The sequence below is a fragment of the Myxine glutinosa genome, chromosome 5 (genome assembly GCF_964187855.1).
Source record: "Myxine glutinosa chromosome 5, kmMyxGlut1.1, whole genome shotgun sequence".
NCBI lineage: Eukaryota > Metazoa > Chordata > Myxini > Myxiniformes > Myxinidae > Myxine > Myxine glutinosa.
In genome coordinates this window covers 129,773,645-129,801,602 of record NC_136265.1, presented here as the reverse complement: position 1 = coordinate 129,801,602, position 27,958 = coordinate 129,773,645, and the positions used below count along the sequence as shown (strand labels likewise).

General features: G+C 46.4%; 1 protein-coding gene across 4 annotated transcripts; it reads left to right on the top strand.

Moving 5' to 3' along the window:
• Positions 1 to 1,328: 1,328 nt before the first annotated feature.
• GARRE1 (granule associated Rac and RHOG effector 1) lies at positions 1,329 to 27,506 on the top strand. Of its 4 annotated transcripts, none has more exons than XR_010984441.2 (16): positions 1,329 to 1,457; positions 14,158 to 15,143; positions 17,646 to 17,918; positions 21,438 to 21,578; positions 21,861 to 21,956; positions 22,097 to 22,261; positions 22,693 to 22,857; positions 23,892 to 23,989; positions 24,354 to 24,479; positions 24,589 to 24,764; positions 25,013 to 25,697; positions 26,035 to 26,153; positions 26,329 to 26,461; positions 26,593 to 26,767; positions 26,898 to 26,976; positions 27,098 to 27,234. XR_010984441.2 is itself a non-coding variant. In XM_068116252.2 (16 exons), exons 2-16 carry the CDS (start codon positions 14,625 to 14,627, stop codon positions 27,371 to 27,373), a joined length of 3,189 nt encoding a protein of 1,062 aa, XP_067972353.2. In that variant the 5' UTR covers positions 1,329 to 1,457; positions 14,158 to 14,624; the 3' UTR covers positions 27,374 to 27,506. The 4 variants fall into 4 exon arrangements, 3 of the variants coding, with proteins under 3 accessions (XP_067972353.2, XP_067972354.2, XP_067972352.2); XM_068116252.2 differs by having other exon boundaries at positions 26,596 to 26,733; positions 27,098 to 27,506; XM_068116253.2 differs by having other exon boundaries at positions 26,593 to 26,718; positions 27,098 to 27,506.
• The last annotated feature ends 452 nt before the right edge of the window (positions 27,507 to 27,958 follow it).

Sequence of the window (27,958 nt, the reverse complement as noted above, 5' to 3'; positions counted from 1 at the left end):
ATACCTCTCCGACAGACACCAGTTCATCTCCATCAATAACTGCAAATCCCCCACTGCTCCCCTCCCCCAAGGTGTCCCCCAAGGTTCAGTTCTTGGCCCCCTCCTCTTCATCCTGTACCTGTCCCCCCTTGGTCACTTAATCCGCCGTCATGGTCTCCAATTCCACTGCTTCGCCGATGACATCCAGCGTTTCATCTCCACCAAGTCCATCTCCACCGCCACCCACTCTATCCTGACAAACTGCATCACTGAAATAAAATCCTGGCTTCAAATCAACTTCCTCAAACTTAACTATGATAAATCTGAAATAATCATCATTGGCCCAAAAACGCTCACCAAATCCACCCATAACTTTGCCCTCAACAGACTTTCCCAGTATCCACCTCCCCTCACATCCGGAATCTTGGCATCATCTTTGACCAAACCCTCTCCTTCGACAAATACACTAAACACATCACAAAGACAGCCTTCTTTCACCTGAAAAACATCGCCCGTCTCCGTCCATCCCTCTCCTCCGTGGCTGCAGAAACCCTCATCCACGCCTTCATCACCTCCCGTCTGGACTACTGCAACAGCCTCCTCTATGGTTCACCCTCAATAATCATCAATAAACTCCAATACATTCAGAACTCTGCTGCCCGTCTACTCACCCATTCCTGGACCCGTGACCACATCACCCCCGTCCTTTACAAGCTTCACTGGCTCCACATCCCCCAGAGAATCCAGTACAAAATCCTCCTCTTGACCTACAAAGCCCTCCATAACCTGGCCCCATCCTACCTGACTGACCTCCTCTCCAGACACACTCCCACCCGCAACCTCCACTCTGCTGGTACCAATCTCCTGCCCCCCCCCCCCCCCCCCCATCCGGACCAAATTCAGATCCCGGGGAGACAGGGCCTTCTCCATCGCTGCTCCCACCCTCTGGAACTCACTACCTCACACCATCAGAGACTCCTCCTCACTCACCACATTCAAATCATCACTCAAGACCCACCTGTTCAACACTGCATTCAACATTTAACCCACAGCATTTAACCCCTGACTATCACTTCTCCTTCTCCTTCCTTTTGCTTTGATTATTTACCTATTGATTTTTGTCTTTTTGCACTTGTTTTTTTGTACTCTGTCAAAGCGTCTTTGGGCTTCTTGAAAAGCGCTATATAAAATAAATGTATTATTATTTATCATTGAGAACCATGGGGATGGAGATGCGGACACGAGGAGGGGAAGAAGCACCAGCAGGCGAGTTTGTGAGGAGGAAGAAGAGTCTCGTAGGTGATGGGGAGGGGCAGCCGGGGGGAGGGAGGAGTCGTGGAAAGAGAAAAGTGAATCCGAAGTGTGAGACGCGGGTCTGAAGGAGAACAATAACGAGAAGTGAAAGTGGAAATGAAGGACATGATGAGAATGCCGCGACTTTGAAGAGAAGAAGAAGAGGTTCTAGCGTTTCACACAAGGTGAGCGCCTGTCGTGTTTCCCGACCGAATTCCCAATATCCTCCCGGATTACTGACCGTTCCTCCGATTTGGCGCTCCGCTCGCTTTCCTCGGGTTTGTATTTTCATTGCTGTGGTTCCGCTTACTCACTAACCCTTTAATTCTGCTAAACTAGCGATCGGTCATTCCGTGGCCATACAGTAAACGCGATCCCCTATAAGTATAACCGCGTCATGTTGAATTCTGAGAGGGAAACGACATAAGCGGCTCCCCGTAACCCTACAATCCCAAAGCATGTTCTCGTACTGTACAAGTAAAGTCCACACGACGTTCCGAACACTCTGGACCTGTCGGGTTACTTCGCTTTGGGCGAACAGACCGTCCCCTATTAAACCCCTACAGGAGAAAACGCACAGATCGGCCTGAAACTGACGCATCGTTTAATGTCTGTCGCGAGATTTTTCTTCATATACATACACACATACATACATACACACATACATACATACACACATACATACACACATACATTCATACACACATACATACACACATACACACATATCTACATACATACATACATACATACACACATACATACATATCTACATACATACATACATACATACACACATACATACACATACATACATACATACATACATATACACATACATACACATACATACACACATACATACACATACATACATACATACATACATACACACATACATACACACATACACACATATCTACATACATACATACATACATACACACATACATACACATACATACACACATACATACACATACATACATACATACACACATACATACACATACATACACACATACACACATATCTACATACATACATACATACATACATACACACATACATACACATACATACATACATACATACATATACACATATCTACATACACACATACATACATACATACATACATACACACATATCTACATACACACATACATACACACACATTTATACATACATACACACATGCACATACGTACTGTTGCGGATTCAGGGGTCGGCTCTCCCCTTATCAAGAGGGGGGGGTTAGTCCCCTTGTCTTGTAAGCTGGCCGTCCCCCAATCCTGGAAGCTATGACGTCACTTCCGGTCGGTGGTAAGTAGGGTTGTAAGCCCAATTAGTCTTATTACCTAAGTACTACCACCGGCCGTAAGCGAGGAGATAACTCCCACCCGAGCCGCAGCGTTAATGGATACGCCGAGCGAAGCGAGCCGCGACTCGGGCCGTTAACAAACACTAAACCCGATCCTGAGCAGTTACTATCGTGCCACAGGTACTCAATTGAAAGAAAGGACGCAAACGATCGAATAAGAGGAAACCCAGAAAATAAGAAGAACAAAGAGTGGGTTTATTCATTATATACAAAAACCCAAAGAGGAAACGAAAGGAATATACAAGAGCAAAAGGACACAGGGCAAGCTTATCTAAACAGTCTTACTTACAACCCCAGGACAAACAGACAGGCTCACACGGGATGGTAGTGGTAGGAGGGGAAGGTCCAAACAGATGGTTCCAGGCTCCGGGTCCACGGCAAAGAATGGCAGGCAGCTTTGCGTGTCGTTGGCGCGCGACCGGACCTTATAGATATATCGGGGGACTGGGATGCGGCGTACGTAATATGTGTGCCAACTCTCTCTCTCTCTCTCTCTCTCTCTCTCTCTCTCAATGTTTGTATCAGAGGGTACCCTCGCGCAGTTCCGTGATAGCGCTTTCTCTCGCTCCGTTCCGTTACCAATCGGTCTCCTTGCGCAGTCCGCAGTCTCTCTTCTCTCTCTCCTCTCTGTGAAAAGGCGCCGCGCTTGCGCTTATATAGTCCGCTTAGAAATCAAGCCGCGCACTCTCAAACCACGCCCGCCGGTGAGCTCACCTCAGCCCTCATTGGATAGCGAGGGCTCACCGGCTCCGCCCTTGACGGAACGTTGACAGGGCCACGCCTCGTTCTTGGCGCTCCGCCCCCTTCTTCTCCAAGCTTGACCGCGTGCGTCATGGCGTTTGGAGCGAACGCTGAGGCGGCTGCGGCTGGCAGAGGCGCGTAATACAATTTGGAGAGAGAGACTGGCAAAATGGACGGAATGGGGCCTATCTTATTTAATTAATGCAACGCAGATTCAACTATTGGGAACACAGCCTTATCTGAAACACATACTAAGGAAATACTGTAACTGAAAGTCCTATGGTGTCCGACGTGTTGCTTATGGACTAGCTATGGGTGCGACCTTATTAAATGATGGGATATTTACAAGAGTTATTATTTACAAGTATTTACAAGTGAGGGGTTCTCAAAACCGCAACACTACACACATACATACGTACATACATACACACACATACATACATACACATACATACATACACATACATACATACATACACATACATACATACATACACATACGTACATACATACACACACATACATACACATACACACACACACTGAAAACACATGCATACCTGACAACACAAACCCTCTCCCTGATTGTACACACATACACACACAAACGCTCTCCCTGAATGTACACACATACACACAAACCCTCTCCCTGAATGTACACACTTACACACACAAACCCTCTCCCTGAATGTACACACATACACACACAAACCCTCTCCCTGAATGTACACACACACAAACCCTCTCCTTGAATGTACACACATATACACACAAACCCTCTCCCTGAATGTACACACATACACACACAACCCCTCTCCCTGAATGTACACACATACACACACAAACCCTCTCCCTGAATGTACACACATACACCCTCTCCCTGAATGTACACACATACACACACAAACCCTCTCCCTGAATGTACACACATGTACACACAAACCCTCTCCCTGAATGTACACACAAACCCTCTCCCTGAATGTACACACAAACCCTCTCCCTGAATGTACACACAAACCCTCTCCCTGAATGTACACACAAACCCTCTCCCTGAATGTACACACAAACCCTCTCCCTGAATGTACACACAAACCCTCTCCCTGAATGTACACACTTGATATCAAGTACACAATTTTTTATTGTTTCCAAATTTCTCATTTTAATAGGAAATTCCCCATTCCCACGTCCCCTCCTCCTATCCCAAAGGAACGATCAAACCAGACTCGGTGATGTAATGATTCATCGTCTGGGAAGTTGCTGGTTCGAATCCTGTCGTAGGCCGGCTTGATGGGATGTAACTAACGTAACTAAAACAAGTTCGTAACTAAACATGGCACGTGCTGTGTCCTCGCTTGGCAGTGTACATAACAAAAAAAGCACGGACAAACAGCCATAGGTTGGCAGCCATTACACCGGCTTGATGGGATGAATGTCTTCCTCCTGCACTGAAGGTCCTTGTAAAGTAACTCGTGTTATTATTCTTTTATAACCTCCTCCTCTCATCCTTCCTCTTCCCAAGAAACTAAACCGCAGCCATTCATGATCCCTCATTGTCCGACACAGATCCGCATCCACTTTGTTATCAGAATACAAGGAATACTCGTTTTCCGATCGTCACCTTCTCGGCATCCATCGCTCGTGTAAAGTTACCAAAACGTAAGGTCTGAATTCCAGGTCAAAGTTCCGCGATTTGTTCAGTGAGACATGCTTGGAATTCCAGAACAAGGAAAACCAAAGCTCCTTGGGATTTTAAAGCACATTGTGTTCCCGAACCGGCGCCCAGAGAACGGTCTTGGGTCCACGTGGGGACTCGCCTCGGTGTTGTGTGCGCGCGTCGGTCCTCGACCCCGTGATCCTTTTCGAGCTCAAGACGACCGTGGGGGTGGTGGGTGGTTCTTTTGGGCTAAATATACGCGAGGCGGGCTGCTCCAAAATAGCCGAGGGGACCCGGTTTTGGAAAAGGGACCAAATGGTTCCCCGTGCTGTGATGTGCCCGGAACACCGTTCGCTCCTCGCAAAGGTCCACACATCTGTCCCGATGATTATTTTCATCCCCATGGATGGCGGCGCCTCAAGCTTGGCTTGCCTTTCGGAACAACCTCCACATATGGATATTCCTTTTTCCCACTCGGCGAATTCTTTATGTATATATATATAAATAGTCCCGAAAGGACATTTTGACCGACTTGTCCCTCGCAGGATGCTTGCCATTTGCGACATGTCCTTGTGGGGTTTCCTGGGGGGTAAGTTTTTAGCCCAAGGCTTTCACGAACCGGTTGGCGAGGCCTGGCGTTCGACTAAGGTTATGGCAGGAATTTGTTCCAGAGTGCCGGCAATAGCTCGCCTACTCTTCACGAAGGACATCGTGGGACCTTTAACGTCCATGGACTAACGTCGGCAGACGGGACGCTCAGCCTGATGGATAAAACACCAGGATGACAGTTTGTAGCTGTGTCGGGATTCGAACCTAGACGAGACGTACACCGCTTAGAGACGAGTGAGTGCATACTCGAGGTGCCATCCTGGCAGCCCCGTTTCGCTCGACATTCCTATTGGATATCGACATTTTTCTGTTCATGGTGTTGCAGACACGTTTTAATCACTTGTTTGTGAGTGAGCATTTGACATTCTCCAGGAAACTCTCGCGGCCCTTTTTGTCGACGATGTGCACAAACGTGTACACACACACAAACAAACGTGCACACACAGACAGACACAAACATCACACACACACAAACACAAACGTGTGCACACACACACACACACAAACATGTGCGCGCACACACACACAAACAAACATATGCACACAGACACAAACATGTGCACACACAAACACAAACATGTGCACACACAGACAGACGCAAACATGTGCACACACAGACAGACACAAACATATGCACAAACACACACAAACATGTGCACACACAGACAGACACAAACATGTGTGCACACACACAAACATGTGCACACACAAGCACAAACATGCGCACACACACAAACATGTGCACACACACACACACATGTGCACACACAGACAGACACAAACATGTGTGCACACACACAAGCGCAAACATGTGCACACACACAAACATGTGCGCGCACACACACACACACACAAACATGTGCGCACACACACACACAAACATGTGCACACACAAACATGTGCGCGCACACACACACACACACAAACATGTGCGCACACACACACACAAACATGTGCACACACACAAACACGTGTACACACAAACATGTTCACACACACAAATGTGCACACACGGACACACAAACATGCACATTGCGCACACACACACACACACATGATCATGCATGATAATAGTCATGTATTCTTCATGTAAAACCATTTATTGCGTTCGCCACGAATTCAGAAAATGAAGCTCGCGTGTGATTGGACATCTTGAAGATTGATCGAATGAATCTTGAAAGAGCAAACCAAGAATGAAGATACATACTCCTTACTCCGTATCGTGCTCTTTCTTCCTGAGGATGATATGAGGATTAAAGGAGTTCAGATCAATGAGGCTGTCCAAGGGAAATTACAAAACAGACACTGGATTGTCGAGGAATCCTGGAATGCCGTGTGGAATTCCCGCTCGACTGTACCCAAGAATTTGGTCATTGTTGGACATGCTGCCCTCTTATAAATGGCCGAAGTGTAACATTTGAGCCAGGTCCACCAAGCTCTGTCCACAGGCCCGAGGATCCCCTCGAACACTCCTGGGAACTCGGACGCGCTCCATCCCAGGAATGCTGCGGTCGATGAATACCAGCCTGTTCTTCTCGATCTATCGATCGATCTCCGTTCCGTGTAAACTGTCACGCTCACGTGACGTCGCCAAATAATGATGGTGCACGCTCGTGGAATTCCACGTCACGTGACCATTGCGAGCTCTTCGTCCTGGGTCGTTCAGATCAATATTTTTTTGTTTGAAAAGTCATCCGGTTAAATAACGTTTTAAAACTTGTTATCGACATTTACTCGACAGGTTATTACAAAAAGTGAGGTCGGCATTTATTTTGTTTCTTAAGATTGCTGAAACATAAAAGGAGTCTCAGGTGTGCACACTGCACAGTGTATCTGTCAGGTGTACATACTGTTTATGAAATATGTCGGATATAAATTGGTCAAAATGTAATCACGTGATCTCTCCTCTGACATTTTTTTTTTTTTTTTTTTTTTTGTATACTGAGTCGAGGCTCGTGAAAGAGCTAACATTTACTTCACAAACAAATCAACCAGACAAACAAAATATATAAAAAGAGGGAGTGGAAAACAAGATGGGGAGAGAAGGGGAAGCACACAAACACAACATTTGAGAGCAGGGAGATGTGTGGAAGGGAGAGGGCTTGGGGGGAGGAGGCGTGGGAAGGGGGGGGGGGTGGAGGGAGAAGTATAAAACACAAGGACACCAAGGACTTCCAGGACAGAACTTGGTATTTCAAAAAAGTGGAATTGGGGTGAAATTAGCGGGGGTAGAAAAGATCAAGGTTTTGGATGGGGGAAGATAAGAGATGGTGGTGAATAGCTGTTTTAAAGACCTGGAGGGTGGAGCGGGATTGAAGAGAGTGAGGGAGTTTGTTCCAGAGGCGGGAGAAAAGAGGAATGAAGGAGTGAAGGTGAGAAGAGAGTCTTGATTTTGGCAGTTTGACCATAAGAGGGTTGCAGGCAGATATTGTGCGACCTGTAGGAATATTTGCGGGACAGAGCCCAGAGAGAGCTGGGGGGGGCAAGGCCAGAGAGGAGTCGGTAGAAGACGGAAAGACCACCAACCTGCCTGCGGTGAGTGAGTGAGAGGCCCTTGGAGTTAGCTTCATCGCGGGAGATTCCAATGATTCTGAACGCTTTGGTTTCAACAGCGTGAAGACGAGCAAGGTGTGAGGCAGGAGCACCAGCCCAGAGGGGAGAGCATTATTCCATTGAGCTGCGGATGAAAGCCTTGCATGTAGTGAGGAGCTCAGGTGTGCCAAGGAAGGACTTCGCACGACGGAGGATGCCCAGTCGGCGACTGGCTTTGGAGGCCAGATTTGAAATGTGGTTTTCCCAGGAAAGATCATGGCAGATAGTGAGACCCAAAAGCTTCAGTGACAGAACTTCTTGGAGAGGATTATTCAGAAAGTGGATGGGAGGGTTGTCCAGTCGGTCTTTTCGGAGAGACATCGTAAGAGTGTGAGATTTGTCAGGATTGAAAGACATGTTCCACTTGTTTGCCCAGTCTGTGATTTTGTCCAGGTCTGCAGAGAGTGAGGAGGCTGCAGACTGCCGATCTGAGGGATGAAGAATGGAGCGACAGAGAGTAGAGTCATCAGCAAAGAGATACAGAGGATTTTCAAGAGAGTCAGAGAGATCATTGATGAAGACCAGAAAAAGCACAGGGCCCAGAACAGGAAGAGGAGATGAGAGAAACCCATTCAGGGCCACACGTTGACTACGACTAGAGAGGAAGTCCGCCAGCCATGCGTGGAGATTTCCATGGATACCAAAAGAGGAGAGTTTGGTGAGCAGAGCGGGGTGCCAGACCGTATCGAAGGCACGTGATATGTCAAGGGAGACTGCTCTAATTTCCTGTTTGGCATTGAGGACCTCCATCCATTGTTGAGAAAGCAGAAGCAGCATGTCCAGAGTAGAGTGTCCAGGTCTGAAACCAAATTGATGATCAGAGATCAAGCCATTGGAGAAGAGGAAAGATTTCATATCTGAAGCAATGATGGATTCCATGACTTTGCTGATAATTGGGAGAAGGCTGATTGGTCTGTAGTTGTTGGGATCTGTTTTTGCACCTTTTTTGTGCAAAGCGGTGATGTTGGCAGATTTCCAAGCAGATGGAAGATGACCTTGAGCAAAAGAGAGGGTGAAGAGAACAGAGAGAGGGAGTGAAAGAGCGGAAGAACAGGATTTTAGGACCCGTGGGCTGATGCCGTCAGGTCCAGTTGCAGAATCCGAGTCGAGGGTTGACAGAAACTTTTCCACCTTGTCAGGAGGAAAGGACACAGTCCAGGAGCAGCTGGGTACGGTGGGTACAGAGAGGGATGGGTTTGGGACACAAGATTTAGAGGCAAACAGAGTTGAGGCATTCAGCTTTTTCACGTGCGGAGTCAGCCGTGTGGCCATTTGAGGTGAGGGAGGGGATGGAGGGGGAACAAACACCCGAAACAGATTTGACCAGACGCCACCAGGATTTGGAAGAGGGAGACAGATAAGAGAGTTCGGTCCTGAGAACGGAGAGATATTGTTTCCTGGCTCTCCTGAGGGTGGACACACACTTGTTTCGGGCTTTGTGAAAGGAAATGAGATTTCCTTCCGTTGGATTTGCTTTCCAGGAGACGAAAGCAAGTTGTTTCTGGGCAATAGCCTCACCACAAGATTCCGTGTACCATGGACGGGAGGAAGGGTATGACAACAGAAGACGAGATGGGATAAATCTGTGCATGAGAGAGAGCAGTTTGCTTTGGAAGAATTCCCAGGAAGAATTTATGTCAGAGGCAGTAGAGATGGGAGACCAGTCCAGATGATTGATGGCTGCTTGAAGACCGTGCCAGTTGGCCTGAGTGAAATGCCAGACTCGTCGACGCTGAGGAGGCTCTCTGAGAATGGTCAGAGATGTCCACTTTAACAAGCACATGATCAGAAGAGCCGATTGGAGCAGAAGAAGAGCAGCAGACATTTTCAGGGAAGTTAGTCATAACCAAGTCCAGAAGAGAAGATGCTCCGTTGACTGAAATCCGGGTCGGGAAATTGACAGATTGTGTCAGTCCCAGTGAGTCACAGAAGTCCTTTGCTGAAGAGCCATGGCTGGTGAGAGAGGTACCCACACCCAGCCAACTGGTATGGTGACAGTTGAAATCACCACATATGAGGAAGAGAGAGTTGGGATGGGTAGATAGAAGTTGGTCCATATTCTCAGACAGCGAGATGTAGATGGAGTCATCACTGTTTGGTGGACGGTACAACACACATATGAACAAAAGGTGGGAGCGAAGGGGAAGCCGTAGCCAAAGGTATTCCTGGGGGTGAGGTGGAGAGAGGGCAGTGCAGGGCGAGTGAGGAAGAGAGTTTTTTTATAAAGATAGCAACCCCACCTCCAGGACGAGGCTCAGGTCTATCATACCAGAGGAGGGAGTAACCTGGGAGAGATACCAAGGAATCAGAGACATCATGAAGGAAGAAAGTTTCTGTTAAGCAGATCACGTCTGGTTTGTCAGAAGCAACCTGTATGGAGAGATCAGACAAGTTTGAGCGAAGGCCCCGGATGTTTGAGGTCCATACCGTTAATGAAGAGGAAGGGGGAGCATCGGATACAGAACAGGGGGGAGGAGGGGTAGGGTAAGATGTGGAAGAGGTAGGGAGAGCTGTTGAAGGTGTGTCGGAGATTACAGAATAGCTTGGAGAAAGGGAAGAATGGGGCAGACAAAAGGTTTGATGGTGATTGGGAGAGGCGCAGTGAGGTGTTATTTGACGAGGGGGTAGAGCGAGGCAGAAGGTTGAGGGAGATGAAGGTGAAAGTTGGAAGGGGGAAGAAGCGGGGAGGACGCTTTGAGGAGGAGGGGTGAGAGGGGAGTCTAGGAGGGGAGGAGCGAGGGAGAGTCTCGGAGGGGAGGGGTGTGGGGGGAGATTTGAAAGGAATGGGTGATTGGGAAGATTTGGAGGGGAGGGGCAAGGGGGAAGATTTGAAAGAGATGGGTGATGGGGATGATTTGGAGGGGAGGGGTGATGGGAAATGGGATTTTGGGGTGATGGGATTTTGAAAAGTGTACGATTAATGGGAAACGAACATTTATTGCAAAATGAGTTTCTTGAGACATTCGAGTCAAAAATACGTTTGAGGACGCTGGAGGGAGGATGGAGTGCTGGAGAGTTTAGGGTATGAATGAAAGATGCACTATAAGAGATGGAATTTTTTTTTGGAATGAATAGATTTGGTGAGCAAGTCGAAAGCATCCTTTTATAGAAGAAGAAGAAAAAGGTGTTATAGAATATGACAGAATACAGGTCTTCAGGGGTCAGATGACATTTTTTAACAACGTGATCACGTGATCACAAACAACGTGGTCGAAGAACGAACGAACAAATAAGAACGAATAAACGAATAAGAACAGAAGGAAATGTTTTTTTTTTTTTGAGATTTTAAAACAAGGAAGTATGGGGTGAAAAGACCGTGAAAAACAGAGACCGGAAAGTAATTGCAGCGCGATCGGAGAACCGCTGAGACAAAAACAAAGCCTCAAGCCAAGGTCGGACACGGAAGCCTAGTACTACACTTAGGCCTCAGAATACGCGATACGAAAGACCGAAGATTCTGTACACAGGTATGAAAAACCAACGCAAAGAATACTATTAAAGATACCCCAATAGGTACATACACCGAGAGAAAGATACAGTTTCGACAAAAACACAATTGTGAAAAGTTACTTAACTTCGAAAGCGAGCGCGCATGGACAGCTTTGAAGAGACGAGACCTCCAATCTTGCGCATGCGCAGATCAATATACACCCCCACACACATAAATGCCGACCTCTCCAAACTTGCGCAGACATTGGAAAACCATTAAGTTTATTGACAAATTTTGCAGAATTCCATGTATTTTTTGTTTTTGTTTTATAGTTATTTCCGTGTGGAAAGAACTGGGAAGTGGCCGTGTGCTGTGTGCAGGAAGGGTGTCGCAGTGAATTCCATTCAATGTACAATGTGCGCTGAGTGGGTTCATCAAAAATGTAGTGGTTTGAGAGGGTCATTAACCAGTGTGGCAGCTACATTCAAATGTAAGGTGTGCACAGAGGGAGCTGCAGATGGAGGAAATGTTGAGTTGGATCTTGGAGACGGCGTGAAGCTGGAAGGTGTGAAAACATTTTGCTACCTCGGAGACATGCTGAATGGAGAAGGTGGATCAGACTCGGCAACGGTTGCTGGAGTGAGATGTGCATGGAAGAAGTTTCGGGAACTGAGTGGCGTGCTGATGATGAGGGGGGTGTCGTTGAAGCTGAAGGGAAAGGAGTATGCTGCATGTGTGAGAAGTGATATGATTTATGGGAGCGAGACATGGGTAATGAACGTAGAGCAGCAACGAAGGCTGGAAAGGGTGGAAATGCGAATGGTTCGGTGGATGTGCGGAGTATCGTTGAGAGAGAGGAAGACAAATGATGAATTGCGAAGGATGATGGGAATAGAGCCTGTGATGGATGCTGTGAAGAGGAACAGGTTGAGATGGTTTGGTCATGTGTTGAGGAAGGATGAAAGTGACTGGTTGAGAAGAGTGATGGAAATGAATGTAGAAGGAAGTAGAGGACGGGGAAGACCAAGAAAGACTTGGCTAAAGATGGTCGAAGAAGAAATGCGGGCAAGGGGGATAACAAGGGGAGATGCAGAAAATTGGGCAAAATGGAGAAGATCGTCATCGGACCGCAAGGCTAACCCCCGCTCTTGCAGGGAAAATGGCCTTAAAATGCATGTTGTGTTTTTTTTTGTAGTTATTTTCAGGTTTTGCCAGTCATTGCTTGGTAGTTGTACCTTGTGTTCAACAGAACACAAACAACAACACAACAGGCATTTTAAGGCCATTTTCCCTGCAAGAGCGGGGGTTAGCCTTGCGGTCCCCATGACAATGTTCTCCATTTTGCCCTATTTTCTGCATCTCCCCTTGTTAACCCCCTTGCCCGCATTTCAACAGAACACAAGGTACAATATTTTTGGTAGGGATGAGGGATGACATGAGGTGGTTGAATCCCTGGAGGGAATGAATAGCCTCAAGCAAGAAGACAGTTCAGCAGATGGGAAAAGTGGAACAAGAGTAGAGCCTGGTGTTGGCTTAGCGGTTAGGGTGCGGGCTTGGGATCCTAGGATCCTGAGTTTGAATCCCGGTCGATCGCTGAATTAACGCCAGGGGGTTCACTCAGTCTGTCATACTTCCGAGGTCGGCAAATTGAGGATCAGTTCACTGGTAGTTCCCTGTGTGTCGCAAGAGGCGACTAACAGGGTTGGCGGCAGGAAGAGCATCCGGCCATAAAACATCACTTCAAAAAGTGCCCAAAAAAAGCCAACACCTGCTCTGCTGGAAAAAATGGCCTCTAAAGGTGGTTCTAGTTAATTCCAGGTTGGCAGGATGACCCAGAGTTACGCACACTCTCCTCCAGGCTGTGTAACCTGGGTTGGAATCCTGACCCAGCTCTCAATTCATCCAGGGTATATCACAGGCAGGGAGATTCATCAATGTGTAGTCCCTAGGTTGGACCTTTAAGCTGAACGTCCCATCTACCAGGATTAGTTGGTCCTTCGTGAAGAGTAGGCAAGCTATTGTCGGTACCCTGAAACAAATTCCAAATTCCTGCCCTAACTACTAGCTGGGAAGGCAATGGCAAACCACCCAGCATAAATAACCCTTGCCAAGAGACTGCTCTGGTACATCAGAATCAGAATAGCTATTTCCATTGTTTAGACGTTATCATTTTCCCCAACAACATCTCTGCCTTGCTCTTCTCAAATTCTGAGATGTTATCCCAGGCGTATATGGAATAACAAGGCAACTGATTTAACAGTCCAATTCTTGGGCACCACCTATGGAAATGGGATGTGTTTTCAAGGAGCGTTTGTTAGGACAGCCTCGGCCGTGCAGAAGAGGTGGAACGGCCACCGGCAAAAGGAAGCGATGACGGCCGTGCCTTTTCCTGCCATTGTCGTCGGGCTCTTATTGTGTAGCTACTTGTGGAGATGTGTCATCGATGGCTGCTTTGCACCTCCTGTTGTTTTTCAGGTCCACCTGGGTGGGAGGCCTAAGCCAGGAGGAGCCTCGTGGGTTGGAGCCGCGATGGAAATGGGTTGGGGATTGGTCGTGGTTCAAATGGTATTGAACGGTCGTGAAAGGAGCGGAGGAGGAGAGACATCACAGAGGTGGACGCGGACGGTATAACGACTGAATGTCAACATCGGTGATCATTTCAACATGTCCAAGTAAAGTCTGTAAATAAAGTTTGGGGGGGAAAAGTAACTTTGCGCTGGTGCAGCGATACATGCGTACATTGGTCTCGAGCTCTTCACCTACTCAAGGTCACTTTTTGCTCCAGTGAACCGTTCAAGCTCGGTTCTGCACCTTTCTTGACCTGAAGCTATATCTACTGCTGCGTCTTCTGCTTGACATTCCAGTTTATTTATTGTCGCGTCACCTTCCCATGCAATCTGCGTCCCCATTGTCCCTCGTTCTTTATCACCGCCGCCTTATCTATGCATTGCTGTAGCTCCCAGGACACCGGGGGCTTGGACTACAATAGTCGTTTGCCCCTCGACACCGTTGGATCGAGCAAGATGCAGGTGGCCCAGACGAACGTGGCTTTCGGAGGAACGGTGGGCTTCGCCAGGCCTCAAAGAACCACCGATAGTCTCGGTCGTGGCCCTCCTCAGGCCCGTGGGACTACGACGGGTGCCGCTGCGTCTTCGGAAGCCGCCTGGCTCCCAGCCTTGCAAAAGGGCATATCACGCTACCTCGACTCCCTTTTTGTCTTCGGCCATGCTTCCTGTGGCCTCGCCGAAGCTTTTGAGGGAGCTTTACGTGATGCGCCTGCGATGGCCGAGACCGCGAGGAGGGTCGCACATAGCCAACGGGGAGCTACGGATGCGGCCGAAGCTGCGGCCTTGGAGGTGAAGGCGCAGCTGGGCCAGGCGCTGACAGAGCTGGCTGGAGGTGGATTGTGGAAGGACGGTCGCTCAGAGCTTCGCTCGTTGAATGGTCCGCATGACTTGCAGGTGCGTACCTGTTCATGTTTGTGTTATGTGCTACATGCAAAATTATTGAGGATTTGGGAACATGTGATCACCTCAAAAAGTTAATCTTGCATATCTCTACCTTCAAGTCGTACATACTATGACGGGGAGCTTGCCATTCCAGAAATTTGCATGAAAGCTGGAACTTTCTTTTTACTTATCCCAAACTTTGCCGAGGCCTCTCGTCATTCCATAGACCCATAGTCTCCAAAAGCATGTTCCATGGAAGCTTGTACTACCTTACGCTAGCAGGTGCAAGACAGGACAACAAACACTATGGGAGAGATGTCATGGTTGTTAACGACCAGATCGAGCGTGCGTAAGAAGAGAGGGTTTCATGTAACAAGGGAACGGAGTGTGTGTGCATCATAGAGGAGCGAAGGATGGAGTGGGAATTGTGGTGATTGAGAGAGAATCTTCTTCTTTCAGATGCAGCACGAGGCTGCGGGGTAGCATCATTGACTGTAACGCTGATGTAACGCCCTGTGTAGGTCAGGGCAGGAATTTGTAATTTTGTCACGGTGTCGATGACAGCTCGCCTTCTCTTCACGGATCTTAAACATCCTCCGACTAATGCCGGTAGACGGCTGAGATTCGAACCCAGACTAGACAACTACAGGGTACCTTTTGGCCATCCTGGCAGCATCGAGAGAAAACGAAAAGGGATATGCTGCAGTCTGTTCCATTCATACTGATGTTTTCACAGCTGCCGCTCTCAAATTCCTGTCTTTGTTTGAAGCGAATGTTCTCTTTTCTTTGATTATTTCCTTGCTTCCGCTGCTCCCGCCGGCTCGCTTGTATGTTTTCAATCTTCGCAAGAATTCTCGGTAGGTTCGGCACAATCCGTGCACGCAAGAGCATCTTGAAACCCATCCGCGTCATGGGACTGTCATTGTTTCTTTCGACAATTTTGTCTTTTGTTGGTCTTTAAGCAAGAAGAGCTTGTCGTGGTGGTTTAAAAAACAATAACAACGGTGTCTCCTTCTTGGCTATCCCTGACTTTCCACATCCTTGGACCTTGGCCTTCATGGGATGCATGTCACCTTGAAGAGCACTGATCAAGGTTTCATCAGCACTCGTGCCAGATGTCTACCTCATCCTGTCTCGCTTGTGGCGTCTAACCAAGGCTTTCTCAGACTGCAGTGGCAGACACTAAGTGGCCGGCGTATGATTCTAAATTGCTAAAAAATCTATTTTAAAAGGTTAGGCAAACATGCCTGTCTCAAAAAGTTACTCATTTCTTCATCGAATCGATGAATGAGTGGATGGATGGCAATAGTTGCATTGAGATGAGTGATTGAAAAACTCGATCAATTGTTGGACAATGTTTCGGATGATGTACGTTCAAACACCTGATAGAATAGACGAGAGTCCTAACGAAAATTGCTGATCTAGATCCTCCTCTCCTCCAGAATCTTCCACTCTTCCCACATCTTCCTCACATTTTCTTCACCTTGGTAATGCTCCATGGAGATCTCCCCTTGGATTAATTGATTTTGGTTCAGGCTTTCTCCTATTTCAATTCCTCCCTTCCTTGTGAATGGTTATTCCACTGATTTTGGTGATGACGTGCAGGTTGCCCTGTAAAGCGCATTTATCTTTGCTGGCCATTCTTCTTTAGATTCCTACTTGTATTTCCAACTTTAAGCTTGGTGGTGGCTTAATGGATAATGCAGTTGGCTTAGGATCTTAAGATCCTGAGTTAAGCCCCAGCCAGAATAACACCAGGCGGGTTGACTCAGCCTGTCATCTTTCAGAGATTCGCAAAATTAGTACCAGCTTACTGGGAGTGAACCAGTCGAGTATCCTCTGTCGGAGTGGCGACTCGTCCAGTATTGTAACACCTTGCCAATGAAACTGCCTCGGCAGTCTTATGCGCCTGGAGGAGCGAGGATCCTCCATCCATTTCTAACCTTGTATTTAACGTCGAGGCTCATGGAAGAGCGAGGTGACGGAGCGTAAAAAGGCAATAAACTCACAGTGCTGCTACAGTTGGTCATAAGCGTGGAAATGAAGCAAACGCCATAAACTGCAAGTAAGGGGGTTGGGTTGGATAGGATTAATGGGGAGGTAGAAAAGATTTTTGGTAGGGATGAGGGATGACATGAGGTGGTTGAATCCCTGGAGGGAATGAAGAGCCAAAAGCAAGAAGACAGTTCAGCAGATGGGAAAAGTGGAACAAGAGTAGAGGTCTACAGCGAGTCTGGAATTTGGGGGGTTAGCTAGGAGGTTACCAAAGAATTTACCATTCTGTTCTTCTTATAAAGCCATTAAGACAGAAACATTGCTGCTGAGGATTGGTCTGGAAGTGAACTTGTGAACATTCATCTGTCCAAAGCACACAGTCCCTTTCTTGGTAGTGGTCCATAGTAGTTGTGATTAAATGAAATCACAATTTTTCAATAGGAAATCAATAAATTATTAATTGATGGCATGAATGACATTTCATTTCTCTTAATTCCCTGCTCGTTTTAATTTTCTTAGGTGCTTGGCCGCTGCTTCCACTCAATGATCCAGCTCCACCAAGGGTTTCTCAAGCAAGCACTAGCTGCGACCGCTGCCATCAGTCAGCCTTGCAACCAGGCCTTGGAGAAGAGTACACCACCATCACGCGGTCCCCCAAGCCTCACTGGAACTCCATTTCCCACCATGGCCTCACCTCGTGTGGCTCCAGCTTGTAACTCGGCCCCACGGCCTAGCGAGAGTCCTCTAAGTGAAATGGAGGCTGCAGTACGTTCCTGGCAGGCCACTGCTGAGGTCAGAAGGGTGACTGGGTGGTTATTATCATTTATCTTTTTACGGCATTGCCCATAGGTTAAAGTCGTCTGGAACAGTGTTTGTCCTTCTGTATGTACAGTGCATTCAGAAAGTATTCAGACCCCTTCACTTTTTTCATATTTTGTTATGTTGCAGCCTTATGCTGAAATCGTTTAAATTCATTTTTTCCCTCATCAATCTACACTCAACACCCCATAATGACAAAGAGAAAACAGGATTTTAGAAAGTTTTGCAAATTTATTAAAAAGAAAAAACTGAAATATCACATTAACATAAGTATTCATACTCTTTGCTATGACACTTGAAATTTAGCTCAGGTGCCTCCCATTTCTCTTGATCATCTTTGGGATGTTTCTACACCTTGATTGGAGTCCACCTGTGGTAAATTCAATTGATTGGACATGATTTGGAAAGGCACACACCTGTCTATATACGGTCTCACAGCTGACAATGTGTATCAGAGCAAAAACCAAGCCATGAGGTCGAAGGAACTGCCTGCAGAGCTCAGAGACAGGATTGTGTCGAGGCACAGATCTGGGGAAGCCTACAAAAAAAAATTCTGCTGCATTGAAGATTCCCAAGAGCACAGTGGCCTCCATAATTCTTAAATGGAATAAGTTTGGAACAACCAGGACTCTTCCTAGAGCTGGCCGCCCGGCCAAAATGAGCAATCGGGGAAGAAGCGCCTTGGTAAGAGAGTTGACCAAGAACCCGATGGTCACTCTGACTGAGCCCCAGAGATCCTGTGTGGAGATGGGAGAAACTTCCAGAAGGACAACCATCACTGCAACACTTTCTAAAATCTCGTTTTCTCTTTGTCATTATGGGGTATTGAGTGTAGATTGATGAGGGAAAAAATGAATTTAAACGATTTCAGCATAAGGCTGCAACATAACAAAATGTGAAAAAAGTGAAGGGGTCTGAATACTTTCTGAATGCACTCACTGTATGTCCACTGAAACGTATACCAATCAGAGCTGAGGATCCGGTCACATGACAGGTTGATGTGATTACGTCTGATGTCATTACGGCGGTACGGCGGCTGACTCTCCACACACCGCAATTTTGATTTATATGCCATTCATGCAGAACATATTGTCGAACCTGTCATATATCACAATCGCCATGCTCTACCTTGACGTTTTTCATTCAGTGTCAAACACAAACAAACCGATTGTTAAAATGACCATAAATATCGAAAGCATCGTCTCTTCCAACAAAACGGCACGTACCCAACCCTTATGGGATATAATCTAGATTACAGTAGATCTTCCCTCAGTTCTGTAAGTAAAACTTACCTCACGGATGTCTGGATTCCTTCAAATTTCTTTGTTTAATGTTATAAACAGCATTAGTGATTGTTTAAAAAGCTAATCATGTGTGTTTGTGGTTTATAATATTTTACAAGCCCGGCTACGCCGCTGTTAGACTTTCGGTCTTGTTATTGTTAATGAGCTGAAGTACCCGGCAATTCACGGGGAAATTTAATGCACTATGTAGTGAAATATTAAGTCAGAATTGAAAATATATTGGTAGCCCAGAGGCAGATCACTTACACGCAAAGTTCGTTTTCGTGATGTGGGAATGGAAAATAAAATAATATATATTAGATGGGGGAGGCTTCAGCACTTGTGATGGGTCTGATTATTCATTTTATACTCATTTAAAAAAAAAAAAAAAAACATTCTTTTTTTTTTTAACCACCGTTTAGAGGTTTAGAGGCCGCAAGAGAAATGGTCATTTTATACTCATTATGAAATTATAATTCCCCAATTTTATGTTGTGGATGTAAAATGTAACCAAGTGATTTGACGCTCGGCTGATAGTCGTGGCCAAACATATTGGCAACCCTTGCACGTTTTTCAAATAATGCACCATTTCTTCCAGAAAATTGTTGAAATTTAAAAATATTTTGGGATCCACATATGTATTTCTTTGGTTTGCAGTGGAACAAAACAAAAAAACCTGAAAACATTACAAAATCTTAGCTTATTCCACACAGAAATCCTAAAATGGCCCGGACAATATTATTGGCACCTTTTAGAAGTTGTTAGAAATAATTAGATTTCAAGCAGATGATTCTCCTTTACTTTGGAATTGAACTCACCTGTGGTGAGTTGCACGTGCCTGCAATATAAAAATCACTTTCAATCAGTTTGAATAGAGAAAATGAGTCATTCTGCTGTTTTGTGTCACTGTGTGCAGAAACAGCAGAATATAATTGTATAAGGTCAGACAAGATTGTAGCCAAGCATGGACAATTCCAAGGCTACAAGTCCATCTGAGACCTTGATGTTCCTGTGTCCACCGTACGCAACGTTATCAGGAAGTTTAAGGCCCATGGCACTGTAGCTAACCTCCCTGGACGTGGCCGCAAGAGAAAACTTGATCGAAGATTGCAGCGAAGGATTGTTTGAATGTTGGAGAAAGCACCTTGATCAACTGCCAAACAGATTCCAGCTGACCTTCAGACACAAGGTACGACAGTTTCAACTCACCATCCATCGCCAACTCGATGAAAGTGGGTTATATGGTAGGAGACCCAGGAGGACCCCACTGCTGAGAGACATAAGAAAGCCCGACTGGAGTTTTCCAAAACACACCTGAACAAGCCAAAATCCTTCTGGGAGAATGTCCTATTGACAGATGAGACCAAATTAGAGCTTTGTGGTAAAGCACATCATCTCTATGTTTATAGAAAACAAAATGAAGCCTTCAAAGAAAAGAACACCTTCCCTACAGTCAAACATGGAGGAGGTTCAGTGATGTTTTGGGGTTGCTGTGCTGCCTCTGGCACTGGGTGCCTTGAATGTGTGCATGGCATCATGAAATGAGGAGATTACAAAGGCATTTTGGAGCACAATGTTCAACCCAGTGTCAGAAAGCTGGGTCTCCGTCGAAGGTCATGGGTCTTGTAGCAGGACAATGACCCCAAATACACTTTAAAAAGCACCCAGGAATGGTTCAAGACAAAACGCTGGATTGTTCTGAAGTGGCCAGCAATGAGTCCAGATCTAAATCCCAGTGAACACATTGTGGGGAGATCTGAAAACAGTAGTTGGGAGAAGGCACCCTTAAATCTGGGAGAACTGGAGCAGTTTGCACAAGAACAGTGGGCCAAACTCCCAGTAAAGAGGTGGAGGAAGCTCATTCATGGCTATAGGAAGCGCTTGACTGCAGTTATTTTGTCCAAATGCTGTGCTACCAAATATTAATTCTAGGGTGTCAATAATTTTGTCAATGCCGTTTATTTTTATTTTCTGATTTAAAAGTATATATTAAGTTCTGAATCAAAAGCAAAGGTTCTGTAATATTCAGTGAAATAAAGAATTGTGGAGACCAAATACTTTTGTCAATTTCAACTTATTTTTCGAGAAAATTGTGAGTTATTTGAAAAAAGTGCAAGGGTGCCAATATTTTTGGCCACGACTGTAGCATACCCCAATCCTTCCAGGAGTAAGATTAAATGTTGATCAAACCCCCTTGTGCAATTCCCAGGCGACGTCACGGCTCCGGGGACGTGGGGCTGATGGAGGTCAAGCTGGCCGTGCTGTCCGGCAACTGCTCTGTACTCATGGTGCCAGCATCCCTGAGTCGCATCTCAAGGAGCTCAACGCACGTGTGGACGCAGCTCTGCAGGCAAGGCTGGCATGAACCTCGACTGCTGTTAAGGGCCGTGCATCCATCAAATTAAAATTGAGAACAGGAAGAAGCTGGAATACGAAAGAGAAAGAGAGTGGGGGGCGTAGGAAGAGATTGGAAGGAGTGTGTAAAGGAGGGGGGGCATGTGTCTGGCCTAAAATGGCGAGGAGTAAAAATTGCAACATATTTGCATGCATACTAAATAGATGGCCCTGACTGTCGTTTATCAGGCGTGTGTGGAGTATTTGTTGATGGTTTAATGTGGTTGTGGATGAGCAGTGGTACCAACAAGCACTGGACAGCCTTGGGCATGTGGAATATGCTATGAAGGCTGGTTTTCATCTTCACCCCCGTGCCATCACCACTGCGTTGCAGGTAAGTGTGCCGCCGGACAAGTTTTATAGAGCAACGGCTTCTTGCAACCAGTTATTAATTGCTTTACTTTTTGCCAGCATTTCTCCTCTACACTCAGGTAGATCATCATGTCGTTGAGTTTTTTTTTCTTTTCTTATCAGGGCTGTTGTGCCGAGGCAGAAGCAGAGCAAGCGGGTCACAGAGAGCGCCGTCCGAACCCCCCTCTGCTGGCGGAGTTGCCATCGGTTTCTTTTGCGGCAGGACCACGGCTTCTACGTGCTGTGGCTCACAGGCAGCCCCCCGCCGATAACCTGCATGCTAAAATGGTAAAACATGTGTTGGATTCACCCGATCTCTCTTGAACCCTCAAACATTACTCGGTTTCCTTTCTCCTGTTCCTGGTTAATGTCCTCTCACACCCTTGGGCTTCTCTTTCCATTCCCCTTCAGCACCCACTCCTCCTCTTCTCCCCTTCACCAACCTTTGCCCCTCCCTCCCTCATACCTAGCTGTCTCCCTTGGAACTCAGCACATTATCCTTTCACCGACTCATTAATGGGTCAGCTGGATTTCCACATTTCATGCCATACAATCTCATGATATAGACTGATATCCTCAATCTTTGAAATGCTAGTCTAGTGTGCTCACCTTCTTTCCTTCGCCTTGTGTTCCACATAATCTCACGTTTCATCCTGTAACTTGGTTCTTCCCTTTCTGCTCTTATGTGCCGGTGAATTGCAAATCCATGCACGCTGTAGACTGCTGTGCGGGAGCTCATTAGTGGAGCGGCAGGTGGTGTGGGAAGGCCGTGCCTGCCAAGGGAAGAGGCGCTGGTGGCGGAGGTTCTGGGCCAACTTTGCCCAGCCACTTGGCACGGAGCTTGCAAGACCGCGGTCCAGCTGCTTTTTGGACAGGCGGGCCTGGTGGGTGACCTTCCTTCGGGTTATTTTGATCTTCCAGGGTGGTTTTGTTGAGAGGATAACCTGTTTTTTCTTCAATACCTTTCTTTGTTATGTTTTTGTCATTTTTACTGTTGCCATTTTCAATAGAAAACTTGTTGTTCTCTATTGAAATAGACTACAGCTTTGTCACCGTCATTGCAACGTCACACCTGCATTATCAAGCATACGGAATACCTTCGGGTTCACTCGTTAACCTCCTCTTTTCTAATGTATAAAGAAAGCCCCGTCACCTTCAGGTGCCCCTCGTAGCCGAGTCCAGCTCGGCCCTGCAATTAACCCTCTCTATGGCAGCTATGTCCTTCCTGACTTGTGGTGACCAAATCTGCACACAATATTTCAGATGATGTCCTCACCAAGTTCCTATACAGTGTTAACACTACCTCCGTTGATTTATAATTCTACCGTAAAGTGTTTTTGACAACTCGATGTGAAGATGTTTACTGTGATTTATTTGATGCGTATTGTATCGTCCCTCCCAAGTGCCATGTTGTGGCGAGTTCAGCAGAATGACGTCATCTTGGGGGCAGTTTTCATTGTGACATTGAACCTCCTTTGCTATCTGGAGCTAATGTTGCATTTTCATATTGGATCAATGGACATGCAGTACACTGAAGAAGATCCGGACACTGAGCTTTGTTTGTAATGTGAAAAGCCTCTGCTGCAGTAGCTATAGCAGGCAAGAATTGCAGCATCTGCTCTCTTTAGGATGTTTGCTAATTACAATAGCTCGCATGACGTTTCACATCATTGGCTAAGGGTATATAAAGAGGGGCTTCAGTTGTGGGTGTCCTTCACTTCACATGGGTTCGACAGTGGGAGCCACTGCAACTCAGCTTTCACCTCAACGAAGCGATCGAGTTGTTGATGTCCATGAGGATGTCTTTAACTAAACACAGTTGTCGGTGGTGAAGTGGTAATTAGATCATTTTGTGCAATCCCTCATGCTTCCCAACAGATGCGAGGGTAAAAATTAACTGTTTTCTCATGTTTTCCAGGTTGTTGTGCACTCGGCCCAGCTGGAAGATAGAGAGGCCTACTCCCCCCAGATATCCGTGGAGTTAGATCAGATCATGGTCCAAGTGCCGTCGACATGGTGAGGGTCGTCTCTTTCTTTTTCCTCCTGTGTGTATCGTCCCTCGTTAAATGGGCATCCTGTCTGCCAGCATTAGTTGGTTGAAGATCCGACGGTGTCCTTCACAAAGAGTAGGCGAGCCTCACCCTAACAACACCCTGAATAAATTACAATTCCTGCCCCGAGTACTGCCGGGAAGGCAATGGCAAACAACCCAGTACAATCCTTGCCAATGAACAACTTTGTTGTAACAAACAACTCTTACAACTCTCTGTAAGAGAGTATGGTACATCGTAATCAGAATTACATCCATGATGTACCATCTCTTTTTTCATGTCCGTCATGGTTGCATCACTGAATGACAAAAGGTAGCCTTTCTCCTTAGGTGCCTGAAGGAAGATCCGGCGACAATGTCCCTGCTGCAGCGCCGGCTGGACCCCGAGCGTGCACTAGCCGTCGTCGACGTTCTTTACACTGCCACGTTTGACCTGCACCGATGGCGTGATGGCAGGTATTGTCAGTCATCGTTGCTATTAAGTGTGCGAGTGTGCGCACTCATTACTTTCACATGGCTTGTTACTCGACTAACCAGACCCAACCCCACTCCGTACCCTGTTCAGGGAGCAGCACCTCCCCAGCATTCAGATCCAGCTGCGTCGTAATGGTGAAGGGGCAGCCCGACTTCCTGTCCCAGGAGAGTCTGAATCTGGCTGTGCCAAGGCCCCGGGAAGTCTACAGCGCACGTTCTCCAAATTGACATCGCGCCTAGGACGACGTGCACTCGCTTGTGGTGGGGGTGAGTGTCCCTCGGATGAGCTTCATTGAACCACACTCTTTGGATAGACAAACCTAACGTCGGTTTAGCATGTTTATCGACTTTTTTAATTCCCATTTTTAGTTTTTGAGATGTTTACAAGTAGAAAGAATATTATCCCATGCAAGCTCAGGCTCCATGTGTTTTATCAACGGAATTATGATTCCAGATTTTTCTTTGCACCAATTGTAGCAATAGTACAATGACCTCCTTTGCATTTGATGGACTAGGAGGACTAAAGCCTGAAGACGATGGTGACGGGGCAGAGAGACGTCCTGGTAGATTCACCAGTCACTGTGGTTCGTGCATGAGTGGAGACGGTCGCCGTGCTGCACCACCACTGCGTCACGCCATCTCCAACGACAACATTAGAACGAGCAACGGGCAAGTGGGGAGAGCAGGTGGGACATTGGCAGCTGAACGAGGATTGAGGCCTACGGCGAGCTTCAGTGCGCTGCCCTCGACTTCGGGAGAAGTGGACAGAGTGCGCAGACAAACGGACAGGTTCCCGGTAAGCGGAAGCCAGCACTTGCTGGGTGGAGGTCGAAGCACAACTGGGGCAGAGACTAAACTTCCTAGTGACCGTGAGATGCAAGACGTCATCGATTTCCTTTCTGGCTTCAATACACCCAAAGGCCACGCCACCTCTCCCCGACCGCACCAGCGTCATCACAACGAACAGCAGCAGCAACAGCTGTCACCATCGTGCCACAAACTTAGTGAAAAGGCTCAAGTTTTGACAGGGCTTGCTCAAGGCTCACACGCAACTGGTCCAAGGTGGGCCCAGGCCACGGGTGGACTCTGGATGGGAACTCAGCGGCCGGAGGTTAGCAGAGAGGAGATGGGACCAAAGTCGGTCAATGGAGGCTCGGACATTACACTCACGGACTCAATAGGAACATCGTCAACAGCAAGGTACTCTGGTCACTTTAACCTTCCAATACGATAGCTGCAATTGTGCTTCTGTATGTCACAGTCTTTGTTCCAGTAAAAGTATTTTGAAACGATGTTCAAAAAATGATGTCTTGAAGCAAGAGCTGCAATGTACATAATACATCTGCAACATGGGCAGGAGATGAAGTGTTCGTAAAGAATGTGGTAGAATTGACAGCCCATTGGACTGAGCCCAATAACTTCCTCGACCAACACTTCCAGAATGATTAATTGTCATGACTATTCCTGGGGCTGTTATTTCTAAGAACGTCATTTATTATTTGTGCTTTACTCCCCCCCCTCCCCCCCCTCCATATAGTTTGACAGGAACTTCTGGCAGCTTGCCCCGTGGCACTCGCAATAACACTTGGCCCCACCGCCTTACAACTGGGAACCCACTTCCACCTTCTTCTGACATGTTGCCCTTTGATCCTGCCGGTATGCAATTGGTCCACCAGTGCTATGTACGATTCCTCTCATTAACGTCACACTTTATGGGACACATTGGTAAGATTTGAGCTTTACTGAAGGAGCTTTTCTTCATGAAGACAATTACAAAGTAACTTTGATATTGGTGTCTCTCTGACCTTCTGTCCATTTTCTCTGGCTGCAGTGGGTGCTGACCCAGAGTATGCTCGTTACATAGCTGGAGTACGTCACGCCATGCAGCAGAAACGCCAGGGTGGCTTTCCCTGGGACTCCAGCGCACAGACAAGTTGGCTCGGTCATGAAAACACACTTGACAGGTCTGTTCGTCCTTCTGTAAGTTCATGTGATCATTGCACACTGCATCATTTTGGATAGTGGTCCATGAAAATGGCCTGTGGTCTTGACTTTTTACTCAACAACTCGCATTTATAATTAACCCTCCATCCAGTAGGGACGTCCGGGGCTGGCCAAACACACTGGACTCGGCAAGCTCCAGCGACGAGACCTCCAGCACGGCAGATAGTTTGTTCTCAATGTTCTGGGGACCAGATCTGCTGGCAGCCGTTGGACAAAGGTCTGCTGGTCCAACGTACGATAACCATTTCTCCATTGGCTTAGTTTTGGTAAATAGGTCATCTGTATTTGAGCTAAAGAGGTCAGATGGAAGAACAACATGAAGTACATTGTGTGGTGTAATAGGAAAAGGTTGGTCCGCAATATCAGCAAATGTTTTTTTCTCAACGTGGTGCGCAGAGGCAATGGCGGTTGTGAACGACGTGGTTCTGTTCCTCCTCCATCCCATGGGTTATCATCCACAGACAATGTCACTCAGGTTTGTCATTTTTCTCCGTCCTCTTTATTATTTCTTCCAAGTGATATGAGGTGGTTCTGCCTTTTGAATCGAGTATTGACAAAACAAACCATCAATAAATGGCAATTTGCAAATCCAACAGGACTCAAAGACACACACATGGCCTCCCAAGTCACCGTGGCAACAGCCCAATGCAGACGGTAATTCATCATCCAATCACAACCTGATACCACACCAGGTTGGCGGTGGGCTCGGCCAGTGGAACGACTCTCTGCCAGTGATGCCACTGTCCGTGTGGTCTACGGCTGGCGGTGGCGAAACCATGTCCACTCTAGGCTTTGGTACAAACATCACACGGCTAACAGGAACCCAAAGCGCAGAGCCCTGCCCACCACCATCTTTCCTGCACACGTACTGAGTGCTGGCAGCTGTTTGTCTGTACTGCCTTGCTGCTGTGGGTGTGATGGATATGTTGGTCACAAATGCACTGACAAGCTTCCAGAATTGCTGTATCCAAATTGTATTGCCAATATATTATCCATGCTGTAATAAATGGCTATATATATATAAATATATAATTATATATATAAATATATAATTATATATATATTTATATATATATATATATATATATATATTTATATATATATATATATATATAATTATATATATATATATATATAATTATATATATATATATATATAATTATATATATATATATATATAATTATATATATATATATATATATATACGTATATATATATATATATAAAAATATATAATTTTATATATATATAAATATATAAATATATATATATATATAATATGCCAGTTTTGAATGGTATATTTTTGAAAAGCCCCACCCCTCCCAAAAAGGCTAAACCCTTTAATTGACCAGCTATGCATTTCAAATATTTCCTGTGCCAAAGATCTCAAAATAATGTCATGCTTTTTAAAACTCCCAAAGCACCTTTTTGGATAACTATTATTATTAACCTGTA

What these genes read in the sequence shown, in the direction of transcription:
- GARRE1 (XM_068116251.2), top strand. Translation starts at nt 14,625, where the DNA reads ATGCATTGCTGTAGCTCCCAGGACACCGGGGGCTTGGACTACAATAGT. An exon ending in ATGGTCCGCATGACTTGCAG is followed by an intron (nt 15,144 to 17,645) that starts GTGCGTACCTGT and finishes TAATTTTCTTAG; the next exon opens with GTGCTTGGCCGCTGCTTCCA. An exon ending in CATGAAAACACACTTGACAG is followed by an intron (nt 26,462 to 26,592) that starts GTCTGTTCGTCC and finishes CCCTCCATCCAG; the next exon opens with TAGGGACGTCCGGGGCTGGC.